Below are 18,622 nucleotides of genomic sequence, written 5' to 3' on the forward strand. Positions count from 1 at the left end.
AGTTTATCTAGTAAGGTGTTTTCACTTCTCAGTGATGGGGAACAAAATAGTAGGGGCTTCGTCAGGTTAACTTGAAATACTAATCTAATGTGTGAACGCGAGGGTGGTGTTTTAAATGTCCCTCTTATTATTATTACTGTTAACTTTTTCTGACAGAAGAGTTTAGATAAACCCTCTTCATATTTTAATGCTGCTATTATTTAATATATTTAAAACATACTAATACAATGTTTTGTTAAAAACAGTAAAGGAATACTCCCCTATTTTTTTTCCTTTCCATAAGCAGAAAGAATCTGGCTCTTCTGTCTGTCTCCCACACTGGACTCTTAGAGGAGGTAAAACAGTGGGAACTAGGCAGTATATCAAATTAACTGTTTTAGTGTCCCAAGATAGGAACCAGGAGATGCTGCCAGTTACTCTTCTGTGCTCTCGTAAATTAGGCAGTGTCCCCAGCAAGTGGCTCCAACCCCAGTTTTAAGCCAGGAAGTGGAAGTAGGAGCTGGGGACCAGATACTCAAATGTATTTAGGTGCTGAACTCCTATTGAAATCAATGGGTCTTAGATGTCTAAATACCTAGGAGGATATGGGCCTGGGAGACGCTACCTGAACTTTAAAAATAATATAAAAAAATCTGATTGGGAGGTTAGTTTTTTTGGTAGCTCCTATGTGTAAAATGTGGTAGCGGTGATACAGACACTGGCTTAATTTAAATGTAAATAATTGGGAACATATCCAAAAGATTTCCCTGATGTGTGTGCACTTTGTTCTCCCCTGCTCCTCCCACATCATCTCTTTTCCTTTGCACATCGTTGTAAAGATTTCATGATGTGACTATGTTGGACGCTCACAGAGTTGGAATCTTTGCTGCTTTGTAAATACAGATTTGGCTTTTCATTAATGCTCTCTTGATGTCACCGATGACTTTACATTTCCTGGAGATGTGATGGGACCTGAAAGTCTTAACTCACTGAAGTATCGCTTGTGTAGTCAGAGTATGTCATAAGTAATAGAAGCATTGCACCTTTCATTCACTGTTTTAGATATAAAGCAGAAGTTTTGGGATGAAGACCTGAATTTCACCCCAGTGAAGAGTATGCAAGATTTCTCTCCCCGTTGCCAAAGGCAAAAACAGTTATGTTTGCGTTGATTCAGTCTTAAAACAGATTGGCAGCTCTGAGACATCCCTCGATTACAAAGGCCAGACCTTTTCATGAAAAAAAAAAATTCATATTATATCAGTTCCTCCCTGTCCTATAAAATCATGCACGAGCCTCAAAATTAATTAGAACAAGAGATGATGTGTTCAAATAAAAACCACCACTTAGACCTTCTGTTTACTGATTACTGGGCAGGTCAGTATCTAATAAAGGGTTCTTTCTTCTCTTGCTGTTTTTGTTTTTTTCAGATCCATTGACTTATACCCTCAGGACTTGAGAGAGAGAGAGAAAACATGTAACTGTCTTTTGGTTGGTTGCTGCTTAGAAAGAACAGATTTTCTTTTGGCTCAGGTGGTAGAGGCCTGTGATTTTTTTTTTTTTTTTTTTTTTTTTTTTTTTTAAAAGCTGTTTGACAAGGATTCCAGCCCTGGATTTGTGTGTGCATGTGATTTTATTATTGAGAGGTGGTAACGTCTCCAAAGTTAAGATTGCAACTACAGTCCTATTATACAATTGATTTTGATTTCCCCTTTCTAGTGTGCTCCCAACCCCCCCGCTCCCCCCCCAAAAAATCCAGAAAAATCCTCAGACTTTCAAATTTTTAAGTTTAATTTTCATTGCCTGTTGAATACTTTTTGAAAACTGTATGTTTAATGTCAAGCAAATATTTGTTGAGACTTCAAAATAGCTCCTTTTGAATTGTTTGCCAGCTGTCTAACCTTTCATTGTCCCTACGTCTGCCCAATAAATCACATTGAATCACAAAATCTGAAATGTAGATGTTTTAACACTGACTCAAACGGTCACTAATTAAAAACAGACATGATTCTCTGTCGGTGAAGCAGATAGAGGAAAAAATGTCGTTGACTTGTGTACTAATGTGGCTACTTCTCAAACATGAAAGAACTCCAGGATCTGGTAAAATGATTCTTCCTCCATTCGTTACCAAAATGGCCTATTGGCTTAGGGGGGATGCACAGAGATCCCTTTTCCATGTAACTGAGGAAGAGAGTTTGAAAGCCTGATTTTTTGCAGTGGTGCTGAGCACTACTGCTCCTGCTAGCTGCAATTGGACTTGTGGGTGCTGAGCATTTATGAAAATCCAGCCCTAAATGCTTAGATACTGACATCAGTATAATAAAATAATATATAAAAACACACCCAAATGGCTCAGTGGTTCAAGTTATTGGCTTCATGATGGTAAACACATATTTTTATACTGAGTAATAACAGCATACTTATTATGTGGGAAGTGTAAGACAGAGTCCTTAATGTTCATTTCCTTGCTTTTAAGTGCTTGGGTTTTGTAAGTGATGTTGTCACTTAGCAACCCTAACTGGATTTGGAACAAAGTGTTTTTGCTTTTGGAATATATGCAACATATCTATAAAGCACTATTCATTGGGTAAATAGTAGTTATATTTTAAAGGTGGTTGTTGTCTCAAAGCTAAGTGAGCCTGATGTTGTATTCATGAGATCTGCATGCCATGCTATTTATGACCATTAAGATTTTGTTGCCTACTTCATTGTCTGTGACCATTGTCTAAGTAAACATTTGGAAATGGTTTCAGTAAAGCAAAATTACAATTGACATTAAAATGGATTCTACTTAGTGTTTAAAAATGTATTTTTCCCATATAAAATATCTACCTTGAAAAGAATTTCTATGATGTTGGTCTCTGTAATATATTAATAGCAGTCATGCACTAACCAAATGATTGGAAGTAAAATGCCTCACTGTCTTTGTGATTTATTGCTTTTTGGAATTTTGATGGCACTTGGTAACCATAGCTCTTAATGAATGGTAGCATAATGAGTGCAATTAGAATACCTCCTCCTTTTTAAGCTCCTTTGCCAACATTCAAAATACTACCAAGCAATCATACTTCTTGAATGTGAACTGAAATTTACTCCTGCTCTCCATTAAGCTGCTGTTAGACCACCATGGGTTTGATTTCTAAACCAGGGGCCAGATCTTCAGCCAGTGTAAACTGACATAGCACTGTTAACGTCAGTGGATCTACATTGTTTCAGACCAGATGAGAATCTGGCCTCAAGCCTTTTTTTGTAGGCACAGTTTTTCATTGACAATTCACTAAGAGCGTAGAATTGTGCCCACAAAAATGGAAGCCTGGTCTGAAAATCAGGCCTTATAATTCTCTAAGCTAGGTGCAATAAAACTAGTGAATTGTGAAAATGTTACTTTAAAAACAGATAAGCCCACTTAATTTTAAAATTTCTGCACTATTTGTGATACATCTTTCCTCTTTTTTGCCATCATACAAAAGGAAAACTCCTTACTGTGAGTTGCTATGACTCTAGGAGGCAAAAGAAAGGCCAGCTATGCCCACTATAAAAGGCAGAGCCCTATCCCTTTCACGTCAGTCCTTTCAACACCTTAAGTATGTTACTCAGTCCTCTTTCCCTACCCCTTTCTACCTTTTTTTGGTGTGGGTTTGGTGCTTGTTAAAGATACTGTATTGACATCTCTGGAGGCTCAGTTCCTCTGCTTATCAAGGTACCTCAAACAGGTACCTTATGGGGAGTAGCAGTGAAAGTTTCCCCAAGATGCTCTATCAATATGTTCTAATTCTCACCTGAAGGGACTACCTCAAGGAGCTAGAGGGTAGTTGTCTCCTTACGTGTTCAATCCTTGGCAGTTTCAGCAAAGGTTAAGAAGGGTGCCAGTTGTGCTTATGTTATTTTGTGATGTGGACGCCTGTCCACGGGGAAAACAACACCAGCAAACTCATTTTGCCTAGGCCACTGCTCGGCTACCAGTTGGTATTCACTCTTAGCCACTGTTGATCACAGCTGACTCTGCTTGCATTCTCATGAGGGGTGAGGCAGCCCTTTTGTCCTTTCTGCTGTGTAACACTGGTTTTACTGAGTTGTCTCTTGGGGTACGTCTACGCTGCAGCTGGGAGGTGAAAGTTCCAGCTTGGATAGACGTGCACATGCTCGCTGTGTTTGAGCTAGTATGCTAAAAATAGCCATGTAACTGCCACACTGCAGGCAGACTAGCTGCCAGAGTACTTACCTATGGTCCTGGGCAGGATTGTACTGTGGTGGCTAGCCTGTGCCACCATGAAGACTATCACAGCTACACTGCTATTTTTAGTGTGCTAGCTCGGTCAAAGGTAGCATCTGTGCATCTCCCTGAGCTGGAAATTACACCTCCAGCTGCCAAGTAGACCTACCCTTAAGCACTGGTAGAGCCAGCACTGAGAGTCCTGTTCATCTGGGATATACACTAGCAAGTAAGTCATGCTTCTGGCTCAGTCACTCATTACAGGTTAGGACAACTAATTGACTGTTTGGATTTGAAGTGTATTGAACCCTTGTGGAGTCTGTGGAACTACTTTGCCCCTCTTAACCATGCATTGTGCTTATTGACACAGCTTCCACTAAGTGAAAGGATTGCCACTCTTTCTGATGTGGGTCGGATAGTCCCAATTTCAATGGCTCTATGCTGCTTCCTGCAAGCCAAGGTACCGACTGTAAGCCCCATTGTGTTCCACTCACATGAAAGGGTCTGCCTGCCCAGGTCCAGTGGCAGGATTAGGGCCCTCATCTGTGCCAAAGTTAAAGTCCTCAATAAATGTTGGGCTCCCAGACATAGCATTGCAGTATTTTGACAGGGGTAGCATTGCATCTCAGTGCAGCTTGGTTTCACATTGATGCAGCATCACACATTGTGCAAACACCAATATTGATGGCCCAGCGTTGTGGCACCGAGGCATCACTTTGTCCACAAAAATGGTCCATGGGAATGCTATATGATGGTTATTTTGAAGATTGGAGCTAATCACCAGTGAGAGGCTGGCAGGTAAAACTAAGTGAGCAGGCTCAGGGGAGAATTCTAAGGTAGGTGTGGAAGGCACAAGACATCTCAAAGCCAGAAAATAAATGCACCAAAGAAGCAACTACACAATAAAACTGTCATAACTATAAAGGGAAGGGTAACAGCCCTCCTGTGTACAATACTATAAAATCCCTCCTGGCCAGAGACACCAAAATCCTTTTACCTGTAAAGGGTTAAGAAGCTCAGGTAACCTGGCTGACACCTGACCCAAAGGACCAATAAGGGGACAAGATACTTTCAAATCTTGGTGGGGGGGAAGGCTTTTGTTTGTGCTCTTTGTTTTGGGGGTTGTTCGCTCTTGGGACTAAGAGGGACCAGACATCAATCCATGCTCTCCAAATCTTCTGAACAAGTCTCTCATATTTCAAACTTGTAAGTAACAGCCAGGCAAGGCGTGTTAGGTTTATCTTTGTTTTCTCAACTTGTAAATGTACCTTTTGCTAGAGGGTTTACCTCTGTTTGCTGTAACTTTGAACTTAAGGCTAGAGGGGGTTCCTCTGGGCTCTTTGAATCTGATTACCATGTAAAGTTATTTTCCATCCTGATTTTACAGAGATGATGTTTTACCTTTCTTTCTTTAATTAAAAGCCTTCTTTTTAAGAACCGGATTGATTTTTCCTTGTTTTAAGATCCAAGGGGATTGGATCTGGACTCACCAGGAATTGGTAGGGGGAAAGGGGCGGGGGGGGGGGGGGGGGAGAATGATTAATTCCTCCTTGTTTTAAGATCCAAGGGGTTTGGATCGGTGTTCACCAGGGAATTGGTGGAGGAGTCTCTCAAGGCTACCCAGGGAGGGAAAGGTTTTTGGGGGGAAGACAGAGTTTCCCAAATGACTCAAATTATTTGGGTGGTGGCAGCAAAAGCAGATCTAAGCTGGTAATTCAGTTTAGAGGTTCACATGCAGGTCCCCATATCTGTACTCTAAAGTTCAGAGTGGGGAAGGAACCTTGACAAAAACATAAGATGTTTCTGGCACTTCCAGTGTTATCAAGACCATGGCTAACTTTTGCAAATGAATCTATACTTTGTTAGGACGTAGTAGACATATTCTCAGCTGGTGTGAATCAGCATTGCTCCCCTGAAATGAATTGAGCTATGCTGATTTTAATCCAGCTGAGAATTATGGGTTGTAATGTCTTCCATAGGTACACAATGAACACTCACGTACACCTATGCACTAAGGACCTGCTCCAGAGCCCATTAAACTCTGTTGAAAGACCCCAATTGACTTTAATAGGCTTTAGATCAGGGCCTGATCCTGTCTGCATTCCCACATGTGTTAAAGTTTACTAATTCGCTGATGTTGGCTCAGTTTGGAGAACCGCTGCATCTGTTGGCTGATCTGTCTGGGGGAAAAAGCAGTGTACATTGGTCGGTCGTTAATCCAGATAAAACTAACTCCCTGGCCATTGCCATCAAGCAGCTCCAGATTACAACCAGCTCACTATTAACCTATCTGAATGGGACATGGAGCAGGTGACATCTGTCAAATATTTGGGCAGTGTCAGACAGTGCTGGAGAATGCTTGAAAGATGTGGGCACTTGTATAGCAGCAGCTGCTGCCATGTTTTGGGCATCAAGTTTGCTTCATGGGCATATTTAATGGCATCAAGCTGGCTATGAAGCTGCAGATACATAGAACTGCTGATAGACCAACTATTTTAAATGAAAAAGTGAAATGTGGGTGTAGAGGAGCGGACTCACCCCTGTGGCGCCTCCTGCTGGTGACTTCCAGGAATTAGCTCGTTCCAGCTCCAGAGCGCCCTCTGCAGGCCAGTGATCTGCCTGTCCTCTGGTCCCCATGTCCCTCCCTGGACCCCGGTGCCCTTGTACCTGGGGTGCTGCCCCTAGCAGTAACCCTTCAGTCTTAGGGTCTCCCCTCCCCGGGGAACCCCCACCCACTATTCCCACCTCGCCTCAGTATAAGGCTACTGCCAGTCATCATCTAGCCCCACGCCCTGGGGCAGACTGCAGTATCAGCCTACTCATCACTGGCAAGGTTGGGTTTGGACCTGCTGCCTTGGCCTTACCCCTGGACTGTCCTGTGTAACCCCCAGTACCTTTGAGCCCAATGCTAGGCCGCAGCCTGGGGCTTTCCAGGCTGGAGCTCCCCAGCTCCTCTGCCTTTCCCCAGCCTTGCTCCACTCAGGTACCCTGTCTCTAGCTTCCTGCAGCCAGGCCCTTCTCTCTCTGAATGCAGAGAGAGACTGAGTCCTTGCTCCTGGCTCCCAGCCTTTATAGGGCCAGCTGGGCCCTGACTGGGGCGTGGCCCAGCTGCAGCTGCTTCCCCAGTCAGCCCAGGTCTTTCTTTCACAGCCTGCCAGCCCTCTCCCAGGGCTGGTTCCAACCCTATCAGGGCTGGAGCAGGTTACCACCCCGCTACAGTGGGCATTGAGGAAGACTGAATAACATTGGATTGATGTTTTCAGTTCTCATTGTCTGCATCAGCTGCTCCATACTAAGTGGCAGGACAAGATCAGAAGTGAGGCTATCCAGAGCCAAACCCAGCAACCACCTCCATCGCCATTGGTTAATTGATTGAAATGATTTCTTGGTAGAGAATATCACACATAGTATATCAGGAATAATGTCTAACTGGGTGGGTAACTTGGCCTTCAGTTTCCTGCCTACAGCCATCTACAGTAAACCTCAGAGTTACGAACATCAGAGTTACAAACTGACCTCATTTGGAACCAGAAGTACGCAATTAGGTAGCACCACACCCACACCCACACACACACCACAGCACTGTTGTTTAACTCCCCTTTTTAAAAAAAATAGTTTATGTTTGAGTTACGAACAGTCTCCATTCCTGAGGTGTTTGTAACTCTGAGGTTCTACTGTCACAGACTTATTGTGTACTGTAAGAGCTATTTTATATGTAGTTCTTTATATTTTAGAGCAGAAGTCCCCAAAAGGTGGGGTGCGCCTCCTTGGGGGGGTGCCAAAGAACATTTGGGGGGGAATGGTTCGGTCCCGGGCCAGCCCCCATGGGGGGCAGGAAAGGGTGCCACCCAGCTCTTCTCCTGCCCCCAGCTGTGGCCCTAGCCTCTGCCCCCTTATCCCAGTCCACATCCCCCACTCCTGGCCTTGGCTCTGGGGGCGGGGGGCGGACAGGGGTAAGGGAGGGTGTGAGGTAAAAAGTTTGGGGACCACATTTTTAGACTTTTGTACATCTTTGCATGGAACTAAGGTCAGTTTGCATAAATAGTGCATGAGAAAAAAGGCCCTTTCCTTTGGGGATAATAAATTAAATGTACACTATAAACATCCTTAATTAGGTATTGCCAGCTTGAAAAATGATAAATGCACATCACTTTTCAGTTGTTTGCTGTAAACATGGCTAACTATATTTTTGTCCTTCGTAGTAACAGTGAATGCTGCAATGTACTTAAGTTTTAAAAAATATCCTAAGAGTCTTTCAGTCACTGTTAAAATAATTTGTTCACAATGATGGGATATGTTTTTTCTTACCTTGTTTTGGAGCATTCCAATGCTTAACCAATATAGTTCAGATGTCCAATATAGTTCAGGCTAAATGAGATGTGACCTGAATGTTACCTATTGAAAGTATCTGAGAGTGTTGCACTGGCATTCAGTAAGTTTCTGGGCAGAGTTCAAGGTGTTGCTTTAGCCTCTAAACTGCTAAATAGTTTTAACCTCTGGGCCCCTAAATGATTTACATCCTAGTCTGTTAGGATCCTCTCTCTAGGATACTGCTGCAGTTGTAACGGTTAGATGCACTCAATATCCTATGAAGAGATAGTGTCTAAAGTAGACTAAGATCTAAATCATTTAGAGATCCACTGGTTAAAATCAACAAAGAGTCCTGTGGCACCTTATAGACTAACAGATGTATTGGAGCATAAGCTTTCATGGGTGAATACCCACTTCGTCAGACGCATGTAATGGAAACTTCCAGAGGCAGGTATAAATATGCAGGCAAGAATCAGTCTGGAGATAACGAGGTTAGTTCAGTCAGGGAGGTGAGGCCCTCTTCTAGCAGTTGAGGTGTGAACACCAACGGAGGAGAAACTGCTTTTGTAGTTGGCTAGCCATTCACAGTCTTTGTTTAATCCTGAGCTGATGGTGTCAAATTTGCAAATGAACTGAAGCTCAGCAGTTTCTCTTTGAAGTCTGGTCCTGAAGTTTTTTTGCTGTAGGATGGCTAACAGTTATAGGGCCAATTTGATGCTATCAGATAAAATAGAGTCATGAACATATGAATAAGGAACATATTGAGATCATTGTGCTTTAAAAGCCACCTTTTTGAGTCTTTGTCTAGCTAGTCAGGCTACAATATAATATCACCAGCTACCAGAGATTCTGTGGCTCATTGCAGGAAAATGATATGTCCTATATGATATGGTGTCAATGGAATATAATTGTATTATGGAGCTATATAAAGGCAAGACATTTGGATCAGGAGACCACTGATCATTTAATAACATTCTTATAATGCCTTTTATTAATACATGCTTAGCATTTTTTTGGCATGTTAGTGTTGTCAGCAGCAAGGTTAATAGATTTTTCTATGGCTTTTTAAAAATAGATTCTGCAGCAGTTATCGTCTTATCTCAACAATTCACTAATGGCCATAACATTCCAAATATTCTTGGCTGAGTGAGAATCTTTTGAAATGTGCTAGTTGGCTTTAGATTCTGATGAAGCTCAATGGAAGAAGTGGGAGGCAGTCACCCCTTTCACTCATCTCTAGATCTGAATGGAAAGAAAGGATGAAAATCTAAACAAAAATATCTAAGTCAGCTCTGCAGTGGGGACACTAGTTCATTGAACGGCCGGGTGATGCAAATACAATCTTTAAAACTCTTTTATTAAATGGTGCTACTTTATCAGCAATGAGGACTTGCTTGTCCTTCCTTCGGGCCTAGGGCAAGGTGCTGTTCTTCCGCCTTGTGACCTTTCTACACAAGGAACATTTTGGGGAAATTTCCCACTATTGCTAATACTGAATATAAATGAGACCTGTGTGTTTAAAGCAAAGCTCTCTCTTCCCTGACCCTTTCTGTGTTTGTGTGTAAAGTGGCTTTTGTATTGGTGGGAAAGGGTGAAAGGTGACTTTTTTATAGGTGATATTTATAATTCTTTGCATTGTAAGACCCATGAAATCAGTGTCCTTGCAATGAATCAGATTGCCTGTTCCTTTCATGACCACCTGGCAGGTCATATGACATCTCCTGAGAAGAAACCCCTGTCATGGGTTTTCCCCCAGGGTGCAACCTGGAACTGGGGTACCACTGAGCCCTCTGTTTTACCAATCTGGGTTCCCTTTCACATTGTGACATTGTGACAAGCTGCAAAGCCCTCCAAGCTTGCCCTCACACAAACGTCCATAGGCAGGGGCCACACCCAGCCGTGTTCATGAATGCTCTACCAGCTACTTTCATGAACCAACAATAGACAGGCTCCAGCCAAAATACCCCCCAGCTCCCCAGCCTAGGATCCCAGAGCTATAACGTTCTGAGCCTGACCAATATGAAATTATTACCCAATCCGCCCCTCCCTCAATGTGGAGAGGACAATGCACCAGCCCGCGTTCATTTCCCTTTGCATTTCAACCAAAGCACACTCTTTTAGGTAAAAATATAAAACAGATTTATTAACTACAGAAAGTTAGATTTTAAGTGATTATATATAATAGCGTACAGATTAAAGAAGATTACCTAAGAAATAAACAAAATCACAATCTAAGTCTTATACCCTAGATAGGATTTGAATCAAGCAGTGTCTCACCCTGTTAGTTAGTACAAGTAGGTTAGGTTTTGCATACGCAGGCAGGAATCCTTTTTTCCAGCCTGGGACCAGCATTTCCCCAATTCAGTCTTTTTCTAAGGTGTTTCCAGGTTTTCTGTTGTGAGGGGAGTGAGACCCATTGGTGATGTCCTGTTCCCCTTTTATAGCTTCTTCCATAGGGCGGGAACCCCTTTGTTCCAAGCCAAGTTCCCAGTCCAGTTTATGGAAAAAATACAGGTACCAAAAAGGAGTTCAGTATAATGTGATTGAGTGACAAGCCCTTGCATGCTCCGATGAGTCATGGCAGCCATTATCGATAGGCTGACTGAAGCATCCCCATGGCCCATTGTCTTTGTTGATGGGCCATTCAACTTGAATAGCCCATTCATGATGTGCTGGCTAGCCTGAATGCAAACGAACTTTTGGGTCTTATCCAGGAGCAAACACATTTGAAATACAAATACATAGTCAATATTCATAACTCCAGATACAAAAACGATACATTCATACAAATAGGATAATCATATTCAGCAAACCATAACTTTTCCATAGACACCTCACATGACATATATTGTACAAGATGCAACATAATTATATCATAATCATACCATAATCATATTACTATGGTGAATATGTGGTGCAGAGTGTCACAATCCTCCCTTACTAAATTGGGAGTGTTTGTTTAAATGAAGAATTTATTTGATATGCACAAAATTATATTTTGTTTATGCCAAAATAACACTTAAAACAGTGGGACCAGATTTTTCCAAAGTTCTCAATACTAACAATTGGAGCCAGGGTTTTCAGAAGAACTCAGCTCCTGTGTAGGCACCTAAATTGACTTTTTAGCAGTGCTTAGCACCCAGTAGCTCCCATCATTCTCAGTGTGAGTGGTTGGGTGCTGGGCACTTCTGAAAATCGGGCCCATTGGTTTTCAAATTTGGAGCATGTGAATTGGAAGTAGATTTCTTATGAAATCTTGAAAATGTAGGTAAATGAATGCTCTCTATTAAACACTAAGTGTTCCCCACTTAAAGTTGTGCAGTATAGTGGTTACCATAATCAGATCTGCCAGCAGTCTGGGACAGGCTATATGGTACCTCTGTTTTCAGGTTCTCTGGGGCATCTGCAGTAGGTAGATCTCATCTGTTCAGAGGCCCTGTCCCTCCACAATGGCTCTGGGACTCCTGTCTACCTCCTTATCTCCTTAATGGAAGTGGAGCCACGGAAGAGGTAGCACAGCCACGGGCTGTTTTTGTTTCCTCAGTAATCTCTACAGGCTGAGGAGAGGGTGATGTGTATGCTTCCCAGCCCCTGCCTGTCCCACTCACTGTTCCCAATGCAAATCCCAATCCTCAACCCTCTAGAACGGGGAATATGGGATTGTGGAGTGGTTGGTCCCTCATACATTCTCACCCCCACAATACCCTCTGCCATCTTCCTCCTGGTGTGAACAAACTGGACTTTTCCCCTTCTTCCCCCTGCTGATCTCTGTGGCATTGTCTAGCCCAGGAGTTCTCAAACTGGGGGTCGGACCTCTCAGGGGGTCACGAGGTTATTACATGGGGGGTCGCGAACTGTCAGCCTCCACCCCAAACCGCGCTTTGCCTCCAGCATTTATAATGATGTTAAATATGTTAAAAAGTGTTTTTAATTTATAAGGAGGGGTCACACACAGAGGCTTGCTTTGTGAAAGGGGTCACCAGTACAAAAGTTTGAGAACCACTGGTCTAGCCCTTAGTTAGAGAGAAGTGGCTGGGACACATGATTCTTGGGCTGATAATATATTTAGACCATTTATATCCATTATATCCATCTAATATATATAGACTATGTATATAAATAACTTCCTTGGTGTAAAATAGTACAGCTATCCCTTTATGATGATGCAACTATGATTTAGGGGTCCACCATATTATTACATTGCTTGGGATGTTTTGATTAAAGATGTTTGAAAATGACATAACTCTGCTCTTGCTTTCATCAGAGGCCAGCAGAAACAGTAGATGAGGAAGAAAATGAAGAAGAGGGAGATGAGGGAGAAATGAATGGAGATCAGGGAGAGGAAATGGGGGAGGCCGTTAATGGAAATGTTCTTCATAATGAAATAGAAGAAAATGAAGAGAAAATAAATGAGAATTATGAAGAGCAAGAAGAAGAGAATTTTGGACAGCTGGAGGAAGAGAGGCCTTTCCACTTAAACGGTGAAACTAATGAAGAAAATGGTGAGGAAATGGAGCAGTTTAATGACCACAATGATCTTCATCCTGAAGAAGAAACAAAAGCACCAGAGGACTTTGACAATCAAAGCCAGGTAACAGCTTATTTTTTCAATTTTTTGTTTTTAAAAAAATAGATATTGCCTCATTCATTCCAGCACTAGCTTTCTGTACTGCAAATGTAGTCCAACTCAGCCACAATGATGTCCTTGGAGTCTCATGGAGTTTCAACTTGCAGGAAAGCTATTTCCCCTCATTTACAACCCCTCTCATCTTCTGGCTACAACTGCAGAATTCTTTCTCCAACTGGCAAATAATGTATTTGTTGCTCCATCACTTTGACAGGTCTTTGTCCTGCCTTTGTGGGTAGGCAGGGTACTAGAAATACAAGACTCCTGCACTCTCAAGAAGAGATGGGTGATTGTATATTTCATTCTTCACTTCCTCTGTCGGACATAGCAGGGGGACAGTGGGATGTGCACAAGCATGTCTACTGGTTTAGGAAACCAGTGCCTTGTTTGTTTGGCTGAGTTGCCCTGCACAGAGGTTGTATTTAATAAGTGTTGCTGCCCCCATTTCATGGAAGTCTTATTGATTTATTTAATATTTATATTTTCAGATAGAAAAGGACTGATAAAATAAACAAGAATCTTAAAGGCAGGGGATTTCTCTTCATGGGATTTTAAAACACAAGTCTTGTCCCTTAGGACAAGGAGGGGCATGCCACAAATTTAGGGAGAGGTGCCTGATGCTGTATCCTCCATTTGCTGATAGGAGAGGGTCTTCGACAGCAGGAAATGGAATCAGAAATGTCTGTGTCACGTGTGAACTACCCCAAGTGTTCGGTAACCTGAGCAGTGGATAGATTTCCTGAGATTACACGGTGCGTGGGTTGTAAACTTAACATGGCACTCCCTGACTGGATTCCCCAGTGTCAGGGATAGGACAACTGGGGCCAGCTCTCTGATTGCATACCGTTAAGAAGTGAAAGTTCCTGTACCTCCCATGATGCTCAGGATAGTCTCTGCCATATTTCTAAATTTGGGATTTATTCTGAGCCATTTGTATGACACACAAGGGCATTTTCAAATAAAGATTACCAGACAGATATGCAACAACATTCTCATCAGAAGTAGGATTTATTATTTTCTGTGCTTCATATGTTGATGGAACAGTGTTGAGACTATGAGAGGGTTTATGTCACAAAATGAGATTACATCTTTGGGAGGCTCAATTTAGAAGGGATGTTTGCTCAGATGGGGGTATAAACAGGAAAAATATTCTAATTTGAGCAAAGGTTCTGCTACTTTCACCTTTTTCCTACTTATCCGTACCTGATGGGAGGATCCCATGTATAAGCTACCCAAGAATGTTATATTGGTGACCAGCTCGTATATATTTTTTCACTTGAAGAATTCTTAGAAGAAATTCTAGTGTGGACTACTTAATTATATATTTGTTGACATGCAATGAAGTCTATTACCTGCCAAGCTTAAAATATCGATTTTTGGTTCCTTTTTTCTCTAGATTGACTCTCATCTGGAAAAAACATCAAATCCAAGAGTAACTATCACCAGCCCACAAGACAGTGAAAAAAATGACCAAACCAATGAGTATGCTGCTGTAGCATAGACTTTTTAAAAAGTAGATTAGCAGAAAATGAAGGATTGTAATATTTGACATTTAAAGCATGTTGTTATCTGTGATTGATAATTTATAATGTGAAGATACAGTTGAGTACCACCTATTGAGTCTTGAAATGATAATGCCATATGGATTGACAGAGATAATGAACATCCTATTAAAAGGAAGATTGAATTATTTTCACAATATGTGGCTTACTGATGAGATTTTAGGGGGGAAATGTAAGGGTTTTTGTTTAGAAATACTATAAATAAGTGAGCTATTGCTTCTTTGTTATCAGATGATAGTACTAGAATCAACCCCATTTGTTAGTCTTCCAATGTGCTCCAAAAAAGCATTAGTTAGACATCAGAGTTTTTCAGCAATTTTGTTTAGAAAAGAATATTTTTGTGACTTCTAATGGAAAAATGTATAATGTTTTTCTTAGAATAATAAACAGCCAGAAATATGAGGTATACTTAATTTCCAGGCTTATAATTTAGAGGTAATGGGCCAGATTCTCCTCTTGGTGGAGTTCACCCACATAAAACTGGAGTCGAGAATCTATCCTAATTAGATGCATAAAACTGGATAGTGGCTTTCCAGTAAAGCAGCAGCATTTGTGGTGGTTCTGTTAATAAAAAGCACATATATAGCACCCTGAATAGAGCGGGGGAGAGAGAGAGACTTCAGTACTGCAACCTGATCCATGTACTCAGATCCCTGCTGCTGCAGAAAGACCCACTGACTTCAGTAGAACTCTGCACAGATGTAGGAAGTCTGCATGCACATAGAACCGTTTGCAGGATTTGGGCTATAGAGTAGAATTGGGCAATATTTTTCAGACGCATAATTTATTTGCCGAAAAATGCAGTTTTGCTTGACCACAAACTAGTCAAGAATCTGGCATGGATTTGCTGAATAGTTTCAGCCAAATTTTTTTTTGGCTGACTTAGGATCTTTCACAAAATGGCTGGAGGAGGTGATGTTGACTAGAGCACTTACCTGTGACATGGGAGGCCTGTCTTCAATTCCTGCCTCTGCCTGTTGTGGAGCAGGGATTTGAAATCAGTCTCCCACATCGCAGGAGGGTGCCCGAGCCACTGGGCTGAAGGTTATAAGAGAACAAACACCACCGCTTCCTCCTCTAGCTCTTCTGTGTATCTAGCCCTTCATTTCCTTTGCTTCCAAAAGTGACTAGTGGAAACTAGGGCTGTCGATTAATCGCAGTTAATTCACACGATTAACTCAAAAAACTTAATTGCAATTAATCACAGTTTTAATCACACTGTTATACAATAGAATACCAATTGAAATTTATTAAATTTTTGTGATGTTTCTCTACATTTTCATATATATTGTATTCTGTGTTATAATTGAAATCAAAGTGTATATTATTTTTTATTACAAATATTTGCACTTTAAAAATGATAAACAAAAGAAATAGTATTTTTCAGTTCACCTCATACAAGTTTTGTAGTGCAATCTCTTTGTCGTGAAAGTGCAACTAACAAATGTAGGTTTTTTTTGTACATAACTGCAGTCAAAACCAAAACAAAGTAAAACTTCAGCGCCTACAAGTCCACTCAGTCCTACTTCTTGTTCAGCCAGTCGCTAAGACAAAGAATTTTGTTCACATTTACAGGAGATAATGCTGCCTTCTTCTTATTTACAATGTCACCAGAAAGTGAGAACAGGCATTTGCATGGCACTTTTGTAGGCGGCATTGCAAGGTATTTACGTGCCAGATATGCTATACATTCATGTGCCCCTTCATGCTTTGGCCACCATTCCAGAGGACGTGCTTCCATGCTGATGACGCTCGTTAAAAAAATAATGCATTAATTAAATATGTGACTGAACTCCTTGGGGGAGAATTGTATGTCCCCTGCTCTGTTTTACCCGCATTCTGCCATATATTTCATGTTATAGCAGTCTCGGATGATGACCCAGCACATGTTGTTCATTTTAAGAACACTTTCACTGCAGATTTCAAAAAATGCAAAGAAGATACCAATGTGAGATTTCCAAAGATAGCTACAGCACTTGATCCAAAGTTTAAGAATCTGAAGTGCCTTCCAAAATCTGAGAGGGACAAGGTGTGGAGCATGCTTTCAGAAGCCTTAAAAGAGCAACACTGTGATGTGGAAACTACAGAACCCGAACCACCAAAAAAGAAAATCAACCTTCTGCTGGTGGCATCTGACTCAGATAATGAAAATGAACATGTGTCTGTCCACACTGCTTTGGATTGTTATTGAGCAGAAACCATCATCAGCATGGATGCATGTCCCCTAAACTGATGGTTGAAGCATGAAGGGACATATGAATCTTTAGCGCATCTGGCATGTAAATATCTTGTGACGCCGGCTAAAACAGTGCCATGAGAACGCTGGTTCTCACTTTTGGGCGACATTGTAAACAAGAAGCGGGCAGCTTCTGAAATGTAAACTCCTGCAAATGTAAACAAACTTGTTTGTCTGAGCAATTGGCTGAACAGGACTGAGTGGACTTGTAGGCTTTACAATTTTACATTGTTTTATTTTGAATGCAGTTTTTTTGTACATAATTCTACATTTGTAAGTTCAACTTTCATGATAAAGAGACTGCACTACAGTACTTGTATTAGGTGAATTGAAAAATACAATTTCTTTTATTTTTTTACAGTGCAAATACTTGTAATCAAAAATAAATATAAAGTGAGCACTGTACACTTTGTATTCTGTGTTGTAATTGAAATCAATATATTTGAAAATGTAGAAAACATCCAAAAATATTTAAATAAATTGTATTCTGTTATTGTTTAACAGTGCGATTAATTACGCAATTAATCATGATTAATTTTTTTAATCGCACGATTAATTGTGATTAATTTTTTTAATTGCTTGACAGCCCTAGTGGAAACAAAACAAAATTTCTGTCAACTTTTGATTCACCTGAAGTTTTCATCAGTTTTGGTTTAGCTTAAACTGAATCCTTTTTCTTTGAACTGCCAGCAAAACAAAAAATCAGTTATTCACCCAGCTTTACTATAAACTAAGACAACTTCATTCAAATATAAACCCGTAAGCTAATATGTTCATTTTTCAAAACTGGAAAGTTTACCCAGTCACAATGTTAAATTTTAACTAACTTTTTACAACAAATATTAAAAAATTTTAAATCTCTGTAGTAGATTAATAGATGAATGGAAGAAAATTTAACTTCTGTTTTAGTTTTGAAAAATTGGATTGCAGCTGATTCATCAGCCAATGAGAAACTAATTTATAAATGAAAACACTGGCCCAGATCCTCCGCTACCATAACTCAGTTTAGCTCCACCGATGTCAACGGAGCCATCTCTGTTTACACCACTTGATGATCTGGCCCATTAGGTTTTTTTTGCACAAAACTCTGCTATAAGTGCTCTATGTTTTAATCCTGAGCATAGTTGTTAAAGTTTAAAAATGTTACTTCACCGGTCGTAGTAAGATGGTTCCAGATAAACTGAGGTTTCATTTGCACTAGTACGTAAGAGTATCATCCAGAATATTGGTTGTCTTTATTACATGGATTCCCACTGTCTTTATTTCTTTTCTAAACTTCAACAGATAATGCCACTATGTTGCAAGTCATAGAAATGAACATTTCTCTGATCTTAACCATATTTTAGCTAACTATAGATATGTGATAGAGGTGTCTTGGTTTTGATTTTGAGGGTTTTTTTTTTTGTTAATGCTAGCAAATTACTACTAAACACTCACTTTTTGTGGTTATCATGCAGTTAATTTTTTAAAGTTCATTCTAAGCTGCTGAAACAAACTTTAAAAAAATGTAAAAAAGCATTCACAGTAATTGAAAACCACCTAAACTGCTATATTTTCTCTAGCGGATATTTTGATATTTTCCCCCAATGGAAAAGTAATGTATGTTGACCCTCCAATATATCTCACAGTATTAGCAATATAGATATATAAAAGGTGACATTAAAAACCAGAGGAACAAAGTATGTTCATGTTGCTAG

The 18,622-nt window shown here is 40.7% G+C and overlaps 1 protein-coding gene across 1 annotated transcript in view; it reads left to right on the plus strand.

Moving 5' to 3' along the window:
* Window positions 1-14,628, plus strand: part of DCDC2 (doublecortin domain containing 2) — a 108,671-nt gene extending 94,043 nt beyond the window's left edge. The window contains exons 9-10 of the mRNA XM_065399722.1: window positions 12,765-13,091; window positions 14,524-14,628. Of these exons, the coding sequence (XP_065255794.1) occupies window positions 12,765-13,091; window positions 14,524-14,628 (432 nt within the window). The remainder of the gene's footprint in view (window positions 1-12,764; window positions 13,092-14,523) is intronic.
* The last annotated feature ends 3,994 nt before the right edge of the window (window positions 14,629-18,622 follow it).

The sequence above is a fragment of the Emys orbicularis genome, chromosome 2 (genome assembly GCF_028017835.1).
Source record: "Emys orbicularis isolate rEmyOrb1 chromosome 2, rEmyOrb1.hap1, whole genome shotgun sequence".
Classification (NCBI taxonomy): Eukaryota; Metazoa; Chordata; order Testudines; family Emydidae; genus Emys; species Emys orbicularis.